The sequence below is a fragment of the Panthera onca genome, chromosome B4 (assembly GCF_046562875.1).
Source record: "Panthera onca isolate mPanOnc1 chromosome B4, mPanOnc1 haplotype 2, whole genome shotgun sequence".
NCBI classification, from domain to species: Eukaryota; Metazoa; Chordata; class Mammalia; order Carnivora; family Felidae; genus Panthera; species Panthera onca.
Window position 1 is genome coordinate 60,059,574 of NC_138345.1, and position 19,715 is coordinate 60,079,288.

At 39.9% G+C, this 19,715-nt stretch overlaps 1 protein-coding gene across 2 annotated transcripts in view; it reads left to right on the forward strand.

Moving 5' to 3' along the window:
* The window catches only part of STK38L (serine/threonine kinase 38 like), an 85,707-nt gene continuing 65,992 nt past the window's right edge, over positions 1–19,715 (forward strand). Inside the window, exons 1-2 of one of the 2 annotated variants that reach the window (XM_078449988.2) lie at positions 67–142; positions 5,687–5,800. In XM_078449988.2, coding sequence (XP_078306114.1) covers position 5,800 — 1 coding nt within the window. In that variant the 5' untranslated portion in view covers positions 67–142; positions 5,687–5,799. Of the gene's footprint in view, positions 143–5,686; positions 5,801–19,715 lie in introns of both variants that reach the window. The other variant, XM_078449989.2, reaches the window with a different exon arrangement.

Consider the following 19,715-nt stretch of genomic DNA (forward strand, 5'->3'; position numbering starts at 1 on the left):
CGCCCCGAGATTCCGGCGCGGCCGCGGGTTCCACCTCCCGGGGGCGGGGCGAGGGCGGAGCGGGCAAAAGGGAGCGGACGGGCCCCGGGCCGGCTGCGGTCCGTGCGGAGGCTGAGCCGGCCGCGGGCGCGACCGGAGGCAGGTGAGTACGCGGATGGGGCGCGCGGCGGCCGCGGCTGGGGGCCCCCCTCGCCGCGCCGGCCCCAACTCTGCGAGTAGGGGCAGGAGGAGATCTTATGTGTCTTTGGGTGTCCAGGGACGACTCGGCTAATGTCGGGGCTGGCAGTGTCTCCAGTGAAGCCCCAGCGACGGCCTTGGCCCGCCCTCTTGCTCCCCGAGGTGATAGTAGCCCCGTGTGTCCGGAGGGTAGCCCTGAGCCTGAGGAGGAATCTTTGTGCTTCTCTGCTCTTCTCCCCTTCCACTCCTCGGCCCCCGAGCTCCCCGATCCCGGTCCCTGCCTGGGCTTCATAAACAATAACAAATGTCGCGGAACCTTTCCTGCTACCCCGGGCTCGCCTGTCCCATGCCCTCCAGCCCGTGTCACCAAGAAGAGGTATTCTAGGCATGGCTCAAATTGTGGGGGCTGCTTGTGTACCATTCCTAAAAACTGATGCGTCAGATTGCTAAACATTTCTCGGATCGACACAGTAAAGCCGCCCAGCTCCCAGAAGCACGGAGTGTTCAACACCGGTCTCAAAATCTGTCCCTACCCCTGGCACCGTAGACCCTTCTTTTAAACATCATTTGCTCCCACTCCCTTTTTTCCTCTTTACTGTCGGGGACAAACGAGTGGTTGCTTGGTATGGGAATAGGATAGGTTGTACCCGATTGAGTAGGAGACGTTTCGTCTTTAAAAAGTTATCAGGTTGACAGCAAAAGAACAAACTTTATTTTCAAAACCGGTGGCCTCCCGTTTACTGATGCGGCTTTTGCTTTGTGGCATCACTTTTCGGGTTGCAAGTTTGGAGGAAAGATATAAAAAGAAATGAGGGGAGGAGGGGCGGGAAGAGCTGGGTGCTGGAAGTGGTGGCTTGTCCAAAAACTGCGATGCCGTTCTCACTTGGTAAAATGCAGAACCAATGCTCTTGTCTGTTTCACATAACTTGTGATAAGTTCTGATAGAAGCCAACTGCTCGGAAAAGGCCTGAGTATTAGCTTTCTTACTGCTAAAGTCTGAGGAAACAACTCTTAAGTGTTTTAATTTATGACTCCTGGTTGTAAGGTGGGAGGGAGACCTTGTCTTTTAGGGGGTGGGGATGGGATGGGGGCTTCAACTTCTCAGGTCTCCCTACTTTAAGGCAGGATCTATTATTAAGTCCAGTTTTTTCTTAGGGTAGATTTTTTTTGTCTCAGTCACATGTGTATATAACATACTAGGAACCTCTTTGTATTTGATTGACCTTTCTTTGTATGCCTCAGGATATATAAAACAATTAAGTTTACTATACTCTACCCGGTAGCTGAGAGGTATTATATGTGAATTAGCCACTATTATGACTATTTGAGGAAGAGAAATTAGTCCAAAATATGATGTTAAATTGTGATTACATTTGTTCATTGCATAGGTTTATCAAAGCACTTTTATGTGAAAAATCTTGATCTCAAAAGTAAAAAAAAGAAAATTTGGTTTGATCTGGCTTAGCTTTGTGTTTTTCTCCTGGTTAAGATGACTGATAACGTTTCCCATTTGGCTGGGATGTGTTTAGGATGAGAAATAAATTGGATGTAGTTTTTGTACTCCTTTGAAAGGACCTGGTATTGAGGAATGAAAAACAAAAATTAAACTTAGAAAAGCCACCTTAAATGGGTGCAATTCTTTTTTAGCCTTCTGTTTCTTTTAGTTTATTTTAAAATGAGTCAAAGAATAGAGACTAGGAATATTTGTGCAAATGAATAGGTATCCTCAGAAGTTTTTATGCTGAAAAATTTATTTCAAAAGGTAGGACACTATAAAAACAAAGGAGAATTTGTAGAAAATGGCAACAAAGCAATGCACTCAAATCAGCCATTTGTTTTCAGAAAAGTTCTCTCAAAGTAAGGGCAACGTCATTGTGTAAGCGAAGTTGGATAATACTATAGAAAATGCTTTCCAGTGATCCGGAATAAGTTGGAGGCTTGTTTTGTGTGTGTGTGTGTGTGTGTGTGTGTGTGTGTGTGTGTGTGGCATTTTTTTTTTTTTAGGAGGAAAAAGGGAGCACATATCAAAGCCAGAAAGATTTGCATCTCAATGTAATGTTAAAATTATTTTATTTTACATAAATAGTGTAGGGTGAATCAAGCAAGCATATTGTCTTCTAGCATCCCCAGGATTACATTAAAATCAGCAGATGGGCAAGTTATGATTAGGTTAGACTTGACATATGCAGAAATTATGCTACTGTATTTTTACATTAAAAGTACCGTGGGCTTTTTTGAATGAAATAATGCAAGCAAGCTTTTAAGGCATAAGAAATTTTTTAAAAAATACATTAGTTTACAAAGATATTCTTAGTCAGCAATTTAAGTGTATTAAATGAGTTCTTCTTTCTTCCCTCTCCCTGCAAAATTTTATTTAAGTCTCAACAGAATATTTAGCAAGGTAAGACCAGTACATAAGTGCATTGGGTTACATAAAGCTCCTGTCTCCAGGTAAAAGTTTGGTAATTGACAGGGTTTGATTGTTAAGAACGTTTAGAGAGAGGGAGAAGAAAGACAGCAATGAACAATATTTGCTGTCTGGTGCACTCAGATGAGCTGTAGTCTCTATCTTCAAAGAGATGTAAGTAATCTACATTGGGAGGGAAATTTACCCAAATAACTGATACATGATGCATTTTGTGGAGAAGCCTAGGAGGGAGGGATTAAATTCTACTAGATCAGATAAGGAAGGTTTTGAGGAGGGAACAGCATTTGTGTAAATGATTTGGATGATTTAGTCATGATAATCATAATAAGTAAATACATTATATAATGCTGATTGCTGCTAAACCCTTATATGTACTAATTTACCTGGGTTTAATCCCTGTAACAACCATATGGAGTAGGTATTTTTTATTCTTTCCATTTTGCAGACAGAGTAACTGAGTTACCAAGACCAGCTAACTAAAAAATCATAGAACAAGGGTTCCAAGCCAAGAATTCTGGTTTATACCTGTCCCTGTGCTTACTCACTATCCTTATTTTCTCTTCCATTCTTGATGGTCTTTCTCAGGTCTGTTTCAAAAAATTGATTTTGGCAAATGCATTTCACTGACACATAAATTTAGAGCTCAATTTTCTAGAAAGACCTAGAAAGCTTCAAAATAAAGAAAACCCAGGTAAATAAGTTATTTTTGGAAAGTTAGGTAATCCATTTCAAAAAGTTACTCAAATGTATGCAAATTAAATATAACCACTGAGTGGGACTTTTGACAAATTTGACTTATTACTTAGTAGCATACCCATAAGGATTTAGGAATGGGAAATTGTAACTATATTAACTCCTTTCCCTAATGGAATGTTTGAATCATTGTGTATTTTGGCTTGTAATTTTAAAAAATCACTTGGCACTGGGTAATTTTGGATTGAATTGGGAAGTTGGAATTTAGTTAATGGTTGATTGTTTCAGCCCCTTGAGTTTTTATTTCCACCAACAGCTCAATTTATTATTCCTGAATCAGGTTTTTTGTTTGTTTGTTTTGTTTTGTTTTGTTTTTAAGATTTTACTTTTAGGTGATCTTTATTCAAAATGCAGGGCTCCAACTCAACCCCACGATAAGAATTACACGCTTTACCGACTGAGCAAGCCAGGTGCCCCATGAATCATGGTTTTGAATAGAGTGTTGTACATGTATAAAATGAGAGATGTTCGGGGCGCCTGGGTGGCTCAGTTGGTTGAACGTCCAACTTTGGCTCAGGTCATGATCCCACAGCTCGTGGGTTCGAGCCCCACGTCAGGCTCTGTGCTGACAGCTCAGAGCCTGGAACCTGCTTCAGATTCTGTGTCTCCCTCTCTCTCTGCCCCTAACCCACTCGCATTCTGTCTCTGTCTCTCTCAAAAATAAATAAACATTAAAAGAAATTGAAAAAATAAAATAAAATGAGAGATGTTCAATCACTGATACTTTATGTTAGGGCAACTTTGAAAGCTCTTTGGGATTGTAAAATAAAAGGTGCCATACAAATGCATTGTGCCTAGTATAGGCCTACTCAAGAAATGCTTCTTTGTTGAATGAATAGTCCAAATGATTTTATTAATGAAGTTGCAAGAATAGTTCACATTTGTTATTGGTTATCTAAGTATTGGGATCACAGTAAACTCAACTGGATTTAAAGGTTAGGATAAAAAGTGTATCTTGGCAGTGGTAGGGGTACTGTCTACCGAAATGCAGACACTTCAGCTCCTTTGTCTGTGTCCTGATTGACCAAATTCCTAATAGAGTTCCAGAGGCACATTTTCTGTGATTGAGTATAGTAAGTGTTCTCTCCTTGTTTGATTTGGGTAGATTGTAGAAAACCTCCACAGTAGGATAATTCATGGTTGGTGAGCTTTAAACCTAACAGAAGGAGCAGAACTAAAGCCAAGATTTAAAGCTCATATACTTTTATTATTACAATTAGACAAAACAAATATATATACACACACACATATATACACATGTATATACATACATATACATACACGTACATATATATATATATATATATATATATATATATACATAGCTTAAATTAATAGTGATGAAATATTATTTCCATTTATCACTGCCTGATTGACAACATTTTTAGGATCTTCAGCCCATAATTTCATGCAGATACTTATAAGACAACTATGCTTTGTTGCCCCCCCCCCCCAAAATTAAAAGTTTCTCTAAGTACAGATTTGGTTTTGAAAGGTTATTTTTAGTAAAAAGGACTGTGAGTTGGTCCCTCAAAGGGAAACCAGATATACTCTCACCTCCTTGCTGGTAGAATTTTTTGGCCGTCTTTTCCCCTAATAGACTAGTTTTGTCTACATTGAAAATTTACTGAGACAGGCAGCCTCCCTCTTAGATGATCTGCACAGGCCTTAGGGAAGAGGTTAGCAGTGACAGGTCATATAGTGAGCTGACCATTCACACTGAAAGGCCTTGAACTTTAGCAGTTTTATGATAGTACTTGTACTATGCTTAGCTTTTAAATTGTTAAACTCCTTGCCTTCTCCTGAATTAACACTAGACCAGTTGACAACCCAAAGTGATGTTAATTCTCTGGCCACCCCATGCAGGGTTTCTTGTTTTCCTTGTCTTCTGCTGATTCTTACTGATTCCATGGGTATAGACTTTTCACATATTACAGCCAATAAGTCTGATCCCATTACACAGGCAGCATCCACTGTTTTCTTACTTTTTACAATGATTTGCTGTCTCTAAATCTGATTCCTAATTTTGAAACATTTTCATTGTTTTTGCAATTACTGAGTATGATGGAGTTAAAAATACTTAACACCTAAAATCCATCACAAATACAACTTCCCCAGACTAAAGAGCAAATAATGGAAGCCTAAATGACTGTGCACAGTTGTTAATACCATCTAATTTTGGCCGGTAGAGTTGGTGTACGTTTGCTATGGAACCTAAGTTTCATTCTGTCTAGGAAAAGTTAAAAAAATTGAAAGTTTGGAAGCAGGCTTCTGTACACATCAGTAAGCACTTTTTTATTTTTATTTATTTTTATTTATTTTTTTTAGCGGCAGGGTGGGGTCTGTCCTGCTCTCCCTCCATACAGTCACTGCTATTCTATTTTTATGACTTCGAGATTTTGGCTACAGTTCTCTAGACTCTTCAGCAATCCTGGAGACACAGTATGTAATTTGTACATTTAATATGAAAAATGCTTTGTGTAATATATGTTTCTCAAACTTTGTCTCCCAGCAAGAATTTATAGACTGAGCTCTCTGTATATCATCTTCCCTTCTGACGTATTCTTGGCTCTTTTCTCTTCCTGAATGTCACCAATCAGTATACGGGTCTAATAATAATTTTATCAACAATTAGTCACTCACTTATCACTTACTATGTACAAGACATAATGCTAAGTATTTTATGTAAATATTATCTCATTTAATCCCTGCAGCAACCCTATGAGTTATTATTTCTGCTTACACGTGAGGAAACTGGAGTCTATGGAGGTGAAGTGACCAGATTCATGTGGGTAGATAGTAAGTGATGGAGTTAGAAATTGATCCCTAAGTTCCAGTTTACTTTTCTCCTGTATTGCTTTATTTTATCTAATAAACTTCTCCCCTGCCGTTTAATTTACTTCCTTCTTCTAGTCCCACCTGAGTTTTCTTTCTTCCCTTCACTTCCTCCCTTTTTAAGTAGTTATTTACAGTTTTGCATGTCACACAAATTCTTTTGGGAAGAGTATACAGAAATACATCAGCTGTATTCAGATTTCCTGTAGAAGGGGACTTGCTCTTGGAGGGAGCTTATTGTAAGAATAATGCTTGTCGCACATTATATTTGTATTGTGCTTTAGAGTTTCTTAAAAGCATCCCCCCCCTCCACTTTTTCTTACTTAATCCTCCTGGCAAACTTTAACTCAGGTCTTTAGATTAAAAGGTGCTGCAGGCAGTTTCCTAAGGACTGTGCACAATTGGTTGAGATGCAGTTCTTGTCCTCAGCAATTTTTTTTTTATTTTTTTATTAAAAAAAAATTTTTTTTTAATGTTTATTTATTTTTGAGACAGAGAGAGACAGCATGAACGGGGGAGGGCCAGAGAGAGGGAGACACAGAATCTGAAACAGGCTGCAGGCTCCAAGCTGTCAGCACAGAGCCTGACGCGGGGCTTGAACTCACGGACTGCGAGATCATGACCTGAGCCGAAGTTGGCCGCTCAACCGACTGAGCCACCCAGGCGCCCCTGTCCTCAGCAATTTTAATGCTGAAATAAATGACATAATCAAATGTTCTGACTTCATTCAAGCAAATTAAGAGCAAATAACTATCATTACAGCACGGCATTTTCTTAAAGGGTATTAAGGTTTTGAGATTTGAGCTTCCTTTTTGGTCAAAACTGAGAAGTTGGAATTTTAGTTCTGCATTTTAAATCATGAAATGTTAAACGTCCTCCATTCTTGTGATTCAGGTGAAGGATGGTCAAGTTGCTGCCTACCTCATGCTGCATACAATGGTTGCATCTGACTAAAATAATCTTGGTGAAGGAATGGGGTAGAGGGAATACAGACAAAATTTCAATGGAGTTCCTAACCAGGGCTTGAGGAGGTGTCTTATAGTGTCACTATTGTAGGAAATTGTATGTAAACTTTAAAGAATGGATAAGCTACATATACTCAACTTCTTTGAAAGATCAGAGAGCTTATTCAATGATCCATCTTTGAAATTTTATCTTGTGCCAGTATCTCATTTTATTAAATTTGATTTGGACTAAAGTGTGGATTTTTTTCCTTAGTGAAGCAACTGCCCATTGAGTTGGCCCCAGTGTGGACACACCGCATCATGTTTGCCCTTCGTAGTTTTTTTTTTTTTTTTTGTATTTGTCAGCAGAGGCTGGTGGCCTGGTTTATAGTACTAGGGAATTGCCTTTTGTTGTGTTTTTACAAGAGATACATTTCATTTGGACACATCTTCCAAATCTGATTGAGGATATTTTCTGTATGTCCACTATTATCTAGCCAAACAGAATAGACTTTTTCTATTTTTGTGGCTAGAGTGGAAAAATGTCAGTCCTGCATTGCATATATTTGACCCACCGATGTTCTTAATATTGGCAAATCCTAAAGGAATCGCAGACTCATAATGTTTTAGTGAGGTTAATCATCATAATTCAACATTTATCAGCTATTTGCAGGGCCCTGTGTTAGGTACCATGGCGAAATAGAGACGAGTAAAATGTGTTGCACTTCCACTTAGAAAGGTTCGATCCAGTAAGAGACATAATGTGTGGGTACAAATAACTGTAATTCAAACAGAGAGTGATAAGTGAGTGACAGGGTACTGTGGGAGCAGAGGAAGGAGGGATGGCTTCTGGCTGCAGAGATTAGGAAGTCTTCCTGTGTAAAGTGAAATACGAATTGGCTATTTAAGAGTGAAGCACAGGCCAGGTAGAGGGATTAGCGTGAGTTGGATATTTCTCTATAACAGCTGATAAATTGTATGTTAATTATTTACTTCTCTCTCTGCCTTGTTGGATTTGAGCCCATGGAGCTTAGAGAACAGGTGTTTTTCAGCTTTTTATTCTCTGCATCATCAACTGCTCAACCTGGTACATTTAATTAAAGCCACACTTTAGTAACATTATAGTGGCAATAGTGTATTTGGAATGGATTCAAGGGAAGAGGGACCAGAAATGAGGGACCAATGATGAGATTAACCTATTTTTATTAATTTAATGTTTTTGATTTGAGTGTAGTTGACGCACAGTGAGTGTCACATTAGTTTCAGGTGTATGACATAGTGATTCAAGTTCTCTATGTGTTATGCTTGCCACAAGTGTAGCTGCCATCTGTCACCATATGACGCTATTATGGTGTCTCTATTCCCCATGCTGTGTGTTTCATCCTCATGACTTATTCATTCCATAACTGGAAGCCTGTACCTTCTACTCCTCTTTACCCGTTTTGCCCAACTCCCTCCCCCTCTCTGGCAACCATCAGTTTCTTCTCTGTATTTATAAGCCCGGTTCTGCTTTTTGTTTATTCATTTGTTTTGTTTTTTAGATTCCACATGTGAATGAAATTTTATAGTATTTCTCTTCCTAAATCTGACCTATTTCACTTAGCATAATGCCCTCTAGGTACATCCATGTCACAAATGGCCTGATCTCATCCTTTTTTATGGCTGAGTAATATTCCATTGTATAAATATATGACATCTTCATTATCCATTCATCTGTTGATGGACACTTAGGTTGCTTCCATTTCTTGGCTATCATAAATAGTACTGAAATGAATGTAGGCACGCATATGTATTTTTTTAATTTGTGTTTTTGTTTTGAAGAGACTAATCTAGGAGATAGATGGTAAGGTCATTTTTTTAAAAAAAAGTTTATTTATTTTGAGAGAGAGAGAGACAGCATGAGCAGGGGAGGGGCAGAGAGAGAGGGAGAGAGAGAATTCCAAGCAGGCTCTGAGCTGCCAGCACAGAGCCTGACACAGGGCTCAATCCCATGAACTGTGAGATCCTGACCTGAGCTTAAATCAAGAGTTGGACACTTAACCGACTGAGCCACCCAGGTGCCCCAGAGATAGATAATGAAGTTCTAAACGAGGTGGGTTTGGAAAAGGGAGAATTGGATGGATGGGTGTTGCCCCTCCAACTTGAGACCTAGGGAGTTCTTTTGCTGTGAATTACCTGTGGGGGTACATGTCATGTCATGTACCAGGAGATACAGTAATAGAAAGACATGGTGCTCCCTCAGACAGCAGGCAGGCAACTAGAGAGCCACACTCCCAGGTATAGAAATAATTGCAATAGCACATAGCTGCTGTGATGAGGGAGCAGTAGGAGGAGCATCTAAGGGAAAGGAGCACCTATTTGGGAGAATCAAAGCAACCTTCCAGGGAGGTGGTAATGTGTGAGCTTAAACTTGAAGGCTGAGTAGGAGTTTTTCAGGCCAGCAAGCAGCAGGAGGACATGATAGCATAGAGATCCACGAGACTGTTTAGAGAGCCACAAAAACCTGGGTTATTTTAGTGTTGGGACGTGAAGATGGATAGGATAAAATGACTTGTCTTAATAAAATAGCTTTTTATTTGCCATGTTTTTTTTTTTTAATATTTATTTTGCCCAGCCCCTGCACACTGAGCTTTTGTAAGGAAGTATTTCTGTTGCCTCTTAAGCCTAGTGGAAGGCATCTGTCTGCTTTGCTTCCCATTCCTAGCCTGCAGGTATACTGGCAGTGCTAAATTGGTGCTAAATTGTCTCTCTCGCTTCCATTTTGTGAAACTAAACAGAAATAATTGATAACAATAGCCAGAGAGATAAAGGGAGGAAGCCGTGCACTGAAGACCTTTTCTCTGATGAATGCCTAGAGCCACTGGGGGTGTCATATAAAGAGAACTGCAGCATCAAAGGGTAGCTTCAAGAGCACTGGACTCAAGGGAGCAGATTGTGGTAGGAACCTAATTATTTACCTTTCCCATAAAGTTTTATGGAACCCGTGAAATTTTCCCAGAACTGTAATACCTAGTGCTAAAGTCCTTTTGTTCTGGTTTTAGACTTGATTTTTTTTTTTTTTTCCGTCTTCTCTACTCTGACCCTTACTATATTTTAGTAACTTAGCATGACTCTAAACTTCAACTGGTGTGAAACATGGAGTCTAGTGTGCCCCTCTCCCACCTTTTCTGGTCATTCAGAAACCTGCCCCTGCAAGTCACGATTCCGAACTATGCAAACATAGTCTGTATCAGACAGCGGAAGTTAGGAAGCACTCCAAGTTTCTTTTTTACATGTTTTATTTCCTACAGCCATTTATTCTTTCTGTCCTGTGGATTGGTCACTAAAACAGAATATAGAAGTTGTTTTAGAAGGACAACCAAAAAGTTCATTAGAATTATATCTATTGTGGGCCACTTGGGTGGCTCAGTTGGTTAAGCGTCTAACTTTGGCTCAGGTCATGATCTCATGGTTCATGAGTTCGAGCCCCGCATTGGCCACTCTGCTGTCAGCACGGAGCCCACTTTGGATCCTCTGTCCCTCCCTCTCTCTGCCCCTCCCCTGCTTGTGTGCTCGCTCTCTCTCTCTCTCTCTCTCTCTCTCTCTCTCACACACACACACACACACACACACAAAATAAATAAACTTAAAAAAAAAAAGAATTATATCCATTGTATTTCTAGGTTGGGGCTTAGCAGCTGTGTTAGCGTTAGTGCCATTGGTGGTAAAAAAGTTTATGGGCACTACCAAGAGGAAATTAAAGACAAGAACAGGAAAAGAAAAAGAAGGGTTACAGAGTGTTGGGGGAGGCATAGGGTAGGGGGTGGAGAAAAGGTGCTATGGTTAAAGGGTCAAATACCTGTAACAGCAGTTCCAGGTGCCACTTAGTGGGACAGGTGCCGTATTGTAAGATTAAGTTGAACTGCAAGTAGTCATGTTTGCAAATACACTGGGTGTATTGTTATGACAAAAATGGAAGTTTGTTTTAATCAAATATTTCTGGATTTTCAAAATGTGTGTATATACCTGTGCCTCTGTTTTTAGAATTGAATGGAAAGGGTAACAGAAACCAGCAGATTTTAAATATTAGTGAACGTTACAGGTACTTTTCTGAAATGTAGTATAGCTTTTAAGATTTAAATCCACAGATTACGGCTAGCCCTAGTCAGGCAGAGGTGGCAGGAAGGGAAGAGTAAGCAAGAATGTGGTTGGGTAAAACTGCATTTTCTTTTTTTTTTTTTTTTTACGTTTATTTTTGAGACAGAGAGAGACAGAGCATGAACAGGGGAGGGGCAGAGAGAGAGGGAGACACAGAACCGGAAGCAGGCTCCAGACTCTGAGCCATCAGCCCAGAGCCCGACGCGGGGCTCGAACTCACGGTCTGTGAGATCGTGACCTGAGCGGAAGTCGGACGCTTAACCGACTGAGCCACCCAGGCGCCCCAAAACTGCATTTTCATACTACTCATATAACAGGTCCCACAGAAGGGAAAATAGGGTAAGAACCTATTTTCTAGAGCCTGTAGCCTCCTCTACAGGTAAACCAAGTACGCTTTGCTTTCAGAAAACAAGAGGCTTTAATTCTTCAAAACATTTCCCTACCATTGGCTAACAAAGTCAAAGAATAAAATTGGGTATAATTTTAGTTTTTCTGCAATGTGACAAAAAGTTATTTCTCGGATTGTGAGGAATACTGGATGGAGTTGAAAGTCTTTGACTCATTTTTCAGAGCTGAAAGATGCTGTATAGGTCATCTAGTTGGGTTCTTAACTGTATGTGTTCCCTCTAATCTCTGGGAAGTGGATGGTTAGTCTTTGTCCACATATTTTAGTTCCTTGCTAAAGGCAGAACACCTAAATTTCATTCCCTTCAGTGGCTGGTGTTCTCCAGCCTTCTGTCCCCTGTTCTTTTCTTCTCCTTCCACATGCTGTGGGATCTGGATGATCTCACATACTCTGATATCTTCAGTGACCACTCTGTGATGATCGCTTCCAAATCTGTACATCTTGTTCAGACTTCTTCTGAACTCGGGACTCCTCTGTCCATCTCTTTCTAGAATATTTAATATTTAAGGTGTAGACTTTTCCAGCTCTATAAATCCCAATTGTTTGTGTGTGTCCAGAAATAATGAGGATTAGGGAAATTTACTTACATTTAGCAAGTGACCAGGAGACTGATATAAACACAAGAATGCCAACTAAATTAACCTATTAAGATAACTGAGTAGAATGGAAGCTTGCATCATTTGGTCAGCATACTGTCACCCACAAGGACAGTCTTCATGGGAAGCATCACTAAGCCATGAGAGCCTAATGGAGCCTCTTTTTTTATAAGGATGCCCCTGCCCAGCGCTGATCTGATTGTGGGCGGCTCATTTCAGTCTCTGACAGTGTGATGGAAAGGCAGGCAAAATATTGCAGGTCAAACTCCTGCTTTTTCTCCCCCAGATTAATATAACAGTGTTCTGCTAACACGGTTTCTTTCGCCAGAAGTAAACAAAATTGACAAGGTTTCAGCTTTCCTAGTTCACATTCTAATCCTGCCTCCTAGAAACTATACCCTGTTTGCTTTTGATTGGACTTGTGTTTCTAAATATTTTCAGTCACACATTTTCTTGGAATTACTTATGTTGATAGCTAAATTCTACCACTCTATTTGATTCATGCTGATATTATTCCCAGAGGGATGATTTAATTTTCAAATTCTGTGGGCATTTGCTTTGTCCCTGTGTGCTGACTATAAGGCATTGATTGCCGAGTCTTGAAAACTTCTCCAGGTATGAGCTGACCGATACAGGGTACAGTATGATTTTCACCCTCCTTGTTCCTGAACTTTTATGTCCATTAGCTCAGCCTGAGATTGAGACTGCATACATTTTGGGGTGGCCATTTCACATTTTTTAATTGATGTCAAGCTTTGTTCAACAAATATTTTTAGTTCTTTATGCCTATGAGAGTTTGTCACAATTTATGCATAGCATTAGATTTTTTTTTTTAAATCCAAATATAATTCTTTACCTTTTCTCCATTAAATTTCCTTTGTTAAAGTTAACCTTCTACTAAAAATGTTTTGGGTTTAGAATCTGCTGTCCCCTTTTTGACTATTGTCTCCAGATTCCAGTTTGGGATAAGGATTTTGAGAAGGATACATTTGATAAGGATAGGACTTTGTCGAGTTAATATATCCAGATAATATAATTGTCTAAGCTCAGCGAGTCTTGCAGAACTTATCTATGAGCACTCCGAATTTTGTTGCTTAATTGGTTATAGACATTCAGCCCATTTGTCTTCATCTTTCTCCCATCCTCCCCCTAAAAAGAATTGGAGAGTGGGGCTTGTTCAGTCCTTTCTGAAGTCACAGAGATGATTTGTCCTGTGGATTTGCCAGCAAAAGAAATAAAGTTGCTTGGCAAGACTTGTTCCTCCTGATTCCATGCTGAGTTTAGTGATCACCCATCTTTGTTCAAAAGCCATCTGCCTTATTATCTGTTCTAGAATTTTCCTCAGGATGGATGATAAGCACAACAGTTAGTGTTTTGTAATGTTTTGTAACATCTATGTTCTTTTGTAATGTTCATGTTCTTTCCTCATTTTGAAAGATTGGGCAGTTTCAGCACAGCTCTCTGGTCTTCATTTGTTCGTCAGAGTACTTAGAGCACTTGGCCGCGTTCATCCATGGGTCCATGATTCGCAAACTGATCAGCTGGCCAAGTCAGAAGATTTGCAGGGCATGCGGGTGGCTCTCTGATGGCCTTCTGTGTCCTGGGCTTTAGCTCCCTCCTTGGGCATCTACTTTTGGCCTTTGTTCCCCACCCCACTGTGAAGAGAGGCAGAGCCTGAGTGGTGGCTGATGGGTGTGCATCTATCTGACTGGGAGTTCTCTATAACACAGGGGTTGTGCTTCCCCAGCAAGGATGTCATAAAATAGAAATATGTAAACTGTAAAGTGCTGTGCAAGTGTAATATTTTAAAAGAGCAAAACAGAAGTGGTTTTTCTTTTCTTTTTTTTTCCTGTTATATGTTAACTACACCATTTACCTTAACAAACTTACCGAGCCCTATTGCACATTTTCCCTTCCAGACAGAAATTCAGAAGCCCCTTTTGTAGCCCTTTAATGGTTTTCTTAAGTTCACTCATTGTGGACATTTGACTTCCTGATACCATCTTGCGTTTCTTTCACAGGCATCCACGTTGTGCATGTCTCTTCTTCGTGTCTTCGAAAACTAAGTTCATTGGAGAGCTCTTTGTGCAACTAGTCTTTCCAGAATCTGCCCTCTTTCTCTGTCGTTCATACCCTTTCCAGTCTACAAACCAGAGCTCTATTTTCTTCTACCAAATCATTTCAAGTTTTACTTTTTTCCTACACAGCTAGGATGACTAGGGGCAATACTGTTTGGTTACACCTTTCTCTCCCATGTTTTCCTGACTCATTCTCTTTCTTTAATTCATTCTCTCTCTCTCACCCTTCTTTCTTGGCTACTTTAGTGATGTAACTTTAGGAATTTTTACTCTAAAACCTAGGAGTTTCAACCTGGTACTTTATCACGTCCTGAATAGATCTAGAACATTTTCCTTATTCTTTTAAATTCATTTTGAATTTATAATTTAAATAGAGCTTAAGATGAATACTGTCTCTGGGGGAATAATCATGATTTCTGCTTCCTTTGTGTTTTCCTCACAACACCTAGTAAAACGCAGATATTTCACATAGGCATTCAGTGTAACAGGACCCAATGAGTGTGGGTTCTTATACGTGTAATTCAGGAGTAATCCAAAGTCCTTATGGCATCTGCAAGTCCTGTGTGTTGCACCACCTCTTACCTCTCTGAACATTTTTTCTTACCACTGCTGCTCACTCGCTGTGTTCTTGCCATGCTAATCTCCTTGCTGTTTCTTACAGATACACTCCTGCCTCAGGGCCTTTGCATTGACTGTTCCCTGTGTGGTACCCTCTTCCCCCACGTTTTGAAATCACTTTTTTCCCACCTCATTCAAACTTCTTTCTCCATGGAACCTTTCCTGATGATCTTATTTAAAATTTTAATGCCTCTCTCAACTCCTGCACTTTCTATCCCCTCCCCAACTAGAATGTAAGCTCCATAAAGGCAGGGATTTTATGTTACCTGTATCCCTCCTGCCAAGAACAGCACCTGGCCCATGGTGGATACTCAGTAAATATTACTCAAAGCTGGTTTAACTAGAGTTGTGTTCTTGAGAGCTTCCTGAAACATATTATGCATCTTCCCTTTAGAGTCTCAGACAAGAGTTACTTTTCTGGGAACTGTCTGTAACTTGCATCCTCTAATGTCCCACATTCCCATTCCCAGTCATCATCACAAACTTCAAAATTGCTGTCAGATTTCCCAGTACTTCCATTTAATCAGCTAATTACTTGCCATGGTCACATTCATATCCAGAAGGTTTCTTTCCTTACTTGAGAGATGGGAGGCTTAGCCAGACAGGCATTTATCAGATGCCGTGATTTTTAGCTGTCGAAGAATTCTAGCAGATGTCTCAAAAGTTGCAGTCCCCATTAAAACTCAGTTTACTTCTGTGTCAGCTTTAGTCTCTAGAATATTCCAAATCAGCAATTCTTTATGTTCTACCTTTCCGCCATTGCTCTAGTCCAGTTCAGAGTCCTATCACATCAGACTCAGTGATCCTTAACCGTATCATATATACTTATTTGTGAAATGTCAGTTCTCTTGGGGCGCCTAGGTAGCTCAGTTGGTTAAGCATTCGACTTTGGTTTAGGTCATGATCTCGCAGTTCATGAGTTTGAGCCCCGCGTTGGGCTCTGTGCTGACAGCTTAGAGCCTGGAGCCTGTTTTGGGTTCTGTGTCTCCCTCTCTCTCTCTCTGTCCTTCCCCGGCTGGTGCTCTGTCTCTCTCTATCTCAAAAATAAATAAACATTAAAGGAATTTTTAAAACGTCAGTTCTCTTTCTTTAATACTCATATTTGGGGTATGTGTTTGCAGGGACCTGACACCACATTGTTGTTAACACCCTTCCTGTTTGTTTTTTTGCAACAAATAATTTGTTAGACTTTTCTCATTATTGTCATTTTTTTTTTTCAGAGCATAACCAGCTTCTTTCTTAGTTACAAGAATATCTGAAGTTTTTCTACCTTTTCTTCAATGTTAAGCTTAAGTCACTTGATCAGTGAATCAAAATTACATAGTGACTTCTGGGAATATATCCAAAGGAGAAAGAACACGAACTCAAAGTTGTCTGCACCCCCATGTTCATAGCAGCATTATTTACAGTAGTCAAGACAGGGAAACAACCAAAGCACCCACTGTTGGATGAGTGGATAGAGAAATTGTGTATGTGTATATGTATATACACACACACACTGGAATATTCAGCCATTTAAAAAAATGAGGAAATCCTACCATTTACAACAATATAGATGGACCTGAATATTGTTATGCTAAATGAAATAAGCTAGATAGAGAAAGACAAATATATGTGATCTCATTTATATATGGAATCTACAACAAAACAAAACAGACTAATAGAAAAAGTGTTCAGAGTTCTGCTTACCAGAGTCGAGGGGAGCAGGGAGGACAGGGGAAAGCTGGTCAAAGGTACAAACTTCCGGTCACAAGCTAAGCAGGTACTAGGGATGGAATGAACGTCCACCATGACAACCACAGCTAACACTGCCGTATGCTATATAGGAACCTTGCTGAAGAGTAAATCCTAAGAGTTCTCTTCACAAGGAGAAAAACGTTTTCTTCTTTTGCTTTTTCTATTTATCATATCTGTCGGAGATGATGAATGCTAACTAAACTTGTAACAGTGATCATTTCACAACATATGTAAGTCACTCCATCACGCTGTATACCTCAAACTTACAGTCATGTATGTCAATGATATCTCAATAAAATAGGGGGAAAAATCACCTAGTGATTAGAAAAAGCTTTGCATCTAGCACTTAACTGTGTGGCCTGGAACAAATGAAATAACTTCAGTCTTCTAGACTTAATTTCGTATCTGTAAAATGGGGAGGATGGGAGCTACGGTAAAGTAATGCCTGCTTCATAATGTATTTATCCTCTTCTCAGAATGAAGTGACATGAAGATGATGATGATAAGCTTTTATGTCGGGTTTGCTATTTGACAGACATGGTTTTAAGAGCCTGCATGTATTTTTTATTAATTTTTTTAATGTTCATTTTTCAGAGAGAGAGAGAGTGTGAGTGGGGGAAGGGCAGAGAGAGAGGGAGAGAGGGAGACACAGAATCTGAAGCAGGCCCCAGGCTCCGAGCTGTCAGCAGAGAGCCCGATGCAGGGCTCAAACTGGGAGATGATGTCAGACGGTTAACTAGCCAATGTCAAACAGTTAACTGACTGAGCCACCAAGGCGCCCCAAGAGCCTGCATATATTAACATATGGTGTATATGACCTTCAGTGTGTTTGACGTGTGCTCAGAAGCAGCCAGTAAATGCTAGCTTTTCTTAGCAACAGCAGCAGCAATTCTCTGTGTAAAACGTTCATTTTTCAGTTTTTGCAAGGTCTGCCTCCTCATCAGCCAAGAGTCTGTTACAGATCCTGTATGCTAGGGTATGAAGCAGACATCCAAGTACCATTGTACCATTCTTTAACACTGTACAGTTGCTAAAAGAAACCACAAGAAGCCTCAAAGTAATCCCTTCAAAAAACTTAACATTTTGGGGTAAGATCCAGACAAAAATAATGCCTTTGTTGAGAACCCAGTCATTGCGCTTTGAAATAGATACAAGTTATTTCTTTAAACTTAAAGTAAAATGTCACATTTTGTGAATAGAAATTTTGTTGAAAACTGGTTTTTAACACTTATATTTGGTGGATTCCATGTACATTTTAATTGAGTTAGCACAAAATGAGTAAGTTAAAATACCTCTCTACAAAGAAGAAAGCATTAGAGATTATGCTAGATGTTGACAGGTTAAGTATTCTGAAACATTACCTTTTCTGCAGAAGAAACCTCATGTTATGAAGTCATTGAATAGTTAGGTTCTGAAGTAGCTCTTAAATTTTATGGTGATACAGGTATGTGTATTTAAAGTAGACTCAATAAGGGGCGCCCGGGTGGCTCAGTCGGTTAAGCGTCTGACTTCGGCTCAGGTCATGATCTCGCTGTTCCTGAGTTCGAGCCCCACATCAGGCTCTGTGCTGACCGCTCAGAGCCTGGTGCCTGCTTCAGATTCTATGTCTTCCTCTCTCTCTGCCCTTCCCCCACTCATGCTCTGTCTCTCAAAAATAAATAAACATTAAAAAACAATTTTAGAGTAGACTCAATAAGACAGAATATTTGTTGTATCTGAAGTCTATCTGAAAGTCCATTTCACCCTGCATTTAGGAAAGTTCAGATAATAAAAGATGATGTAGAAAGCCCTTTCAAGACTCCAAAGAACTTCATAGATACGGGCACTACAACTATGCACATGAAAATATTTGTCAGCTGGCAGTTACCATCTCTTAATCAATAGCAGCATAACACCTGAGATTTGGTGACTTATGTAATATCATTTTATGAATAAGCAGGACCCTGATTAGGTTTTTTGTTTTATTATGCATTTCTCTTTGATATTCCCTCCAGTCAAGGCACTCTTTCAAAAGACCTTGTACCTGTTCTCATGGAGATTGGAAGGTGATTGAGATCCTCATTACTGTCCCCTTGAAAGAGACTTCAAGAACCCCAATTATCATTCCCTAGAACTCTCTTTGTCCCAGTTATGGCACATGTAGACCCTCTGTCATCACTACAGTGTTATACCTAATGGGCCTCCATATGTGGGCCTCCCCATGTGCTAAAATAGTCTCCTGTTGTATCCCTTAGAATGGTCCTTGACCTGTCCAGAGTGCTACAATGTATATAGCAATGTATGTAATGTAGGTAGCAATGTATGTAACCTGTAGTTAAAGAGAAACTGGGGGTTGAGGTGGTTACTTCACTCAACAAATATTAGCACTTTTGTTGTGCTGTGTATCGTGCTAAATACTATGGGGGACAGAATAAGGTATGGCCCTTGTCCTCAAGGAATATGGAATTTAATAGATGACTAACATACATGACAGTAAATCTGCTTATACAGGAGTGGAATTAAGTGCCTAATTGAGAGATTTGTAATAAATGCTAGACAAGTTCTGAAAAATGAAATGTAAATGAAGTTGGAGAAATCAAGAACAGCTTCGTAGAAGAGGAAAAATTCATGAGGCTCTTTAAATACAAATAGAGGGAAAAGGAAGGACTGTTTTTAAGTTCAGATATTCCAAGTTTGGTGGTAAGGTTGATTATGGTATGTCTGTTGGTTGATGAAGGAGGAGACTGGCGAATAATGGAAAAAAACTTATGTAGTCAGGGTCAACCCAGATTATGGGGTTTAATAAAAGCCAGGCAAAGAGGTTTAGATTGGAGTGGTAGAAAGGAGAAGGCTTCAAAAGTTTTTGAGCCAAGGAATGACATCATCCAGGAATGATGTGATTTAGAGATGTCAGAGAATGGCAGCAGGAAGACCCCACCCAAAGCTGATGCACTTCTGTCACTGACAGTATGATGGGGCCTGGACTGAACAAGTGATGGAAATGAGAATTAAGAGTAAGGTGGAGTG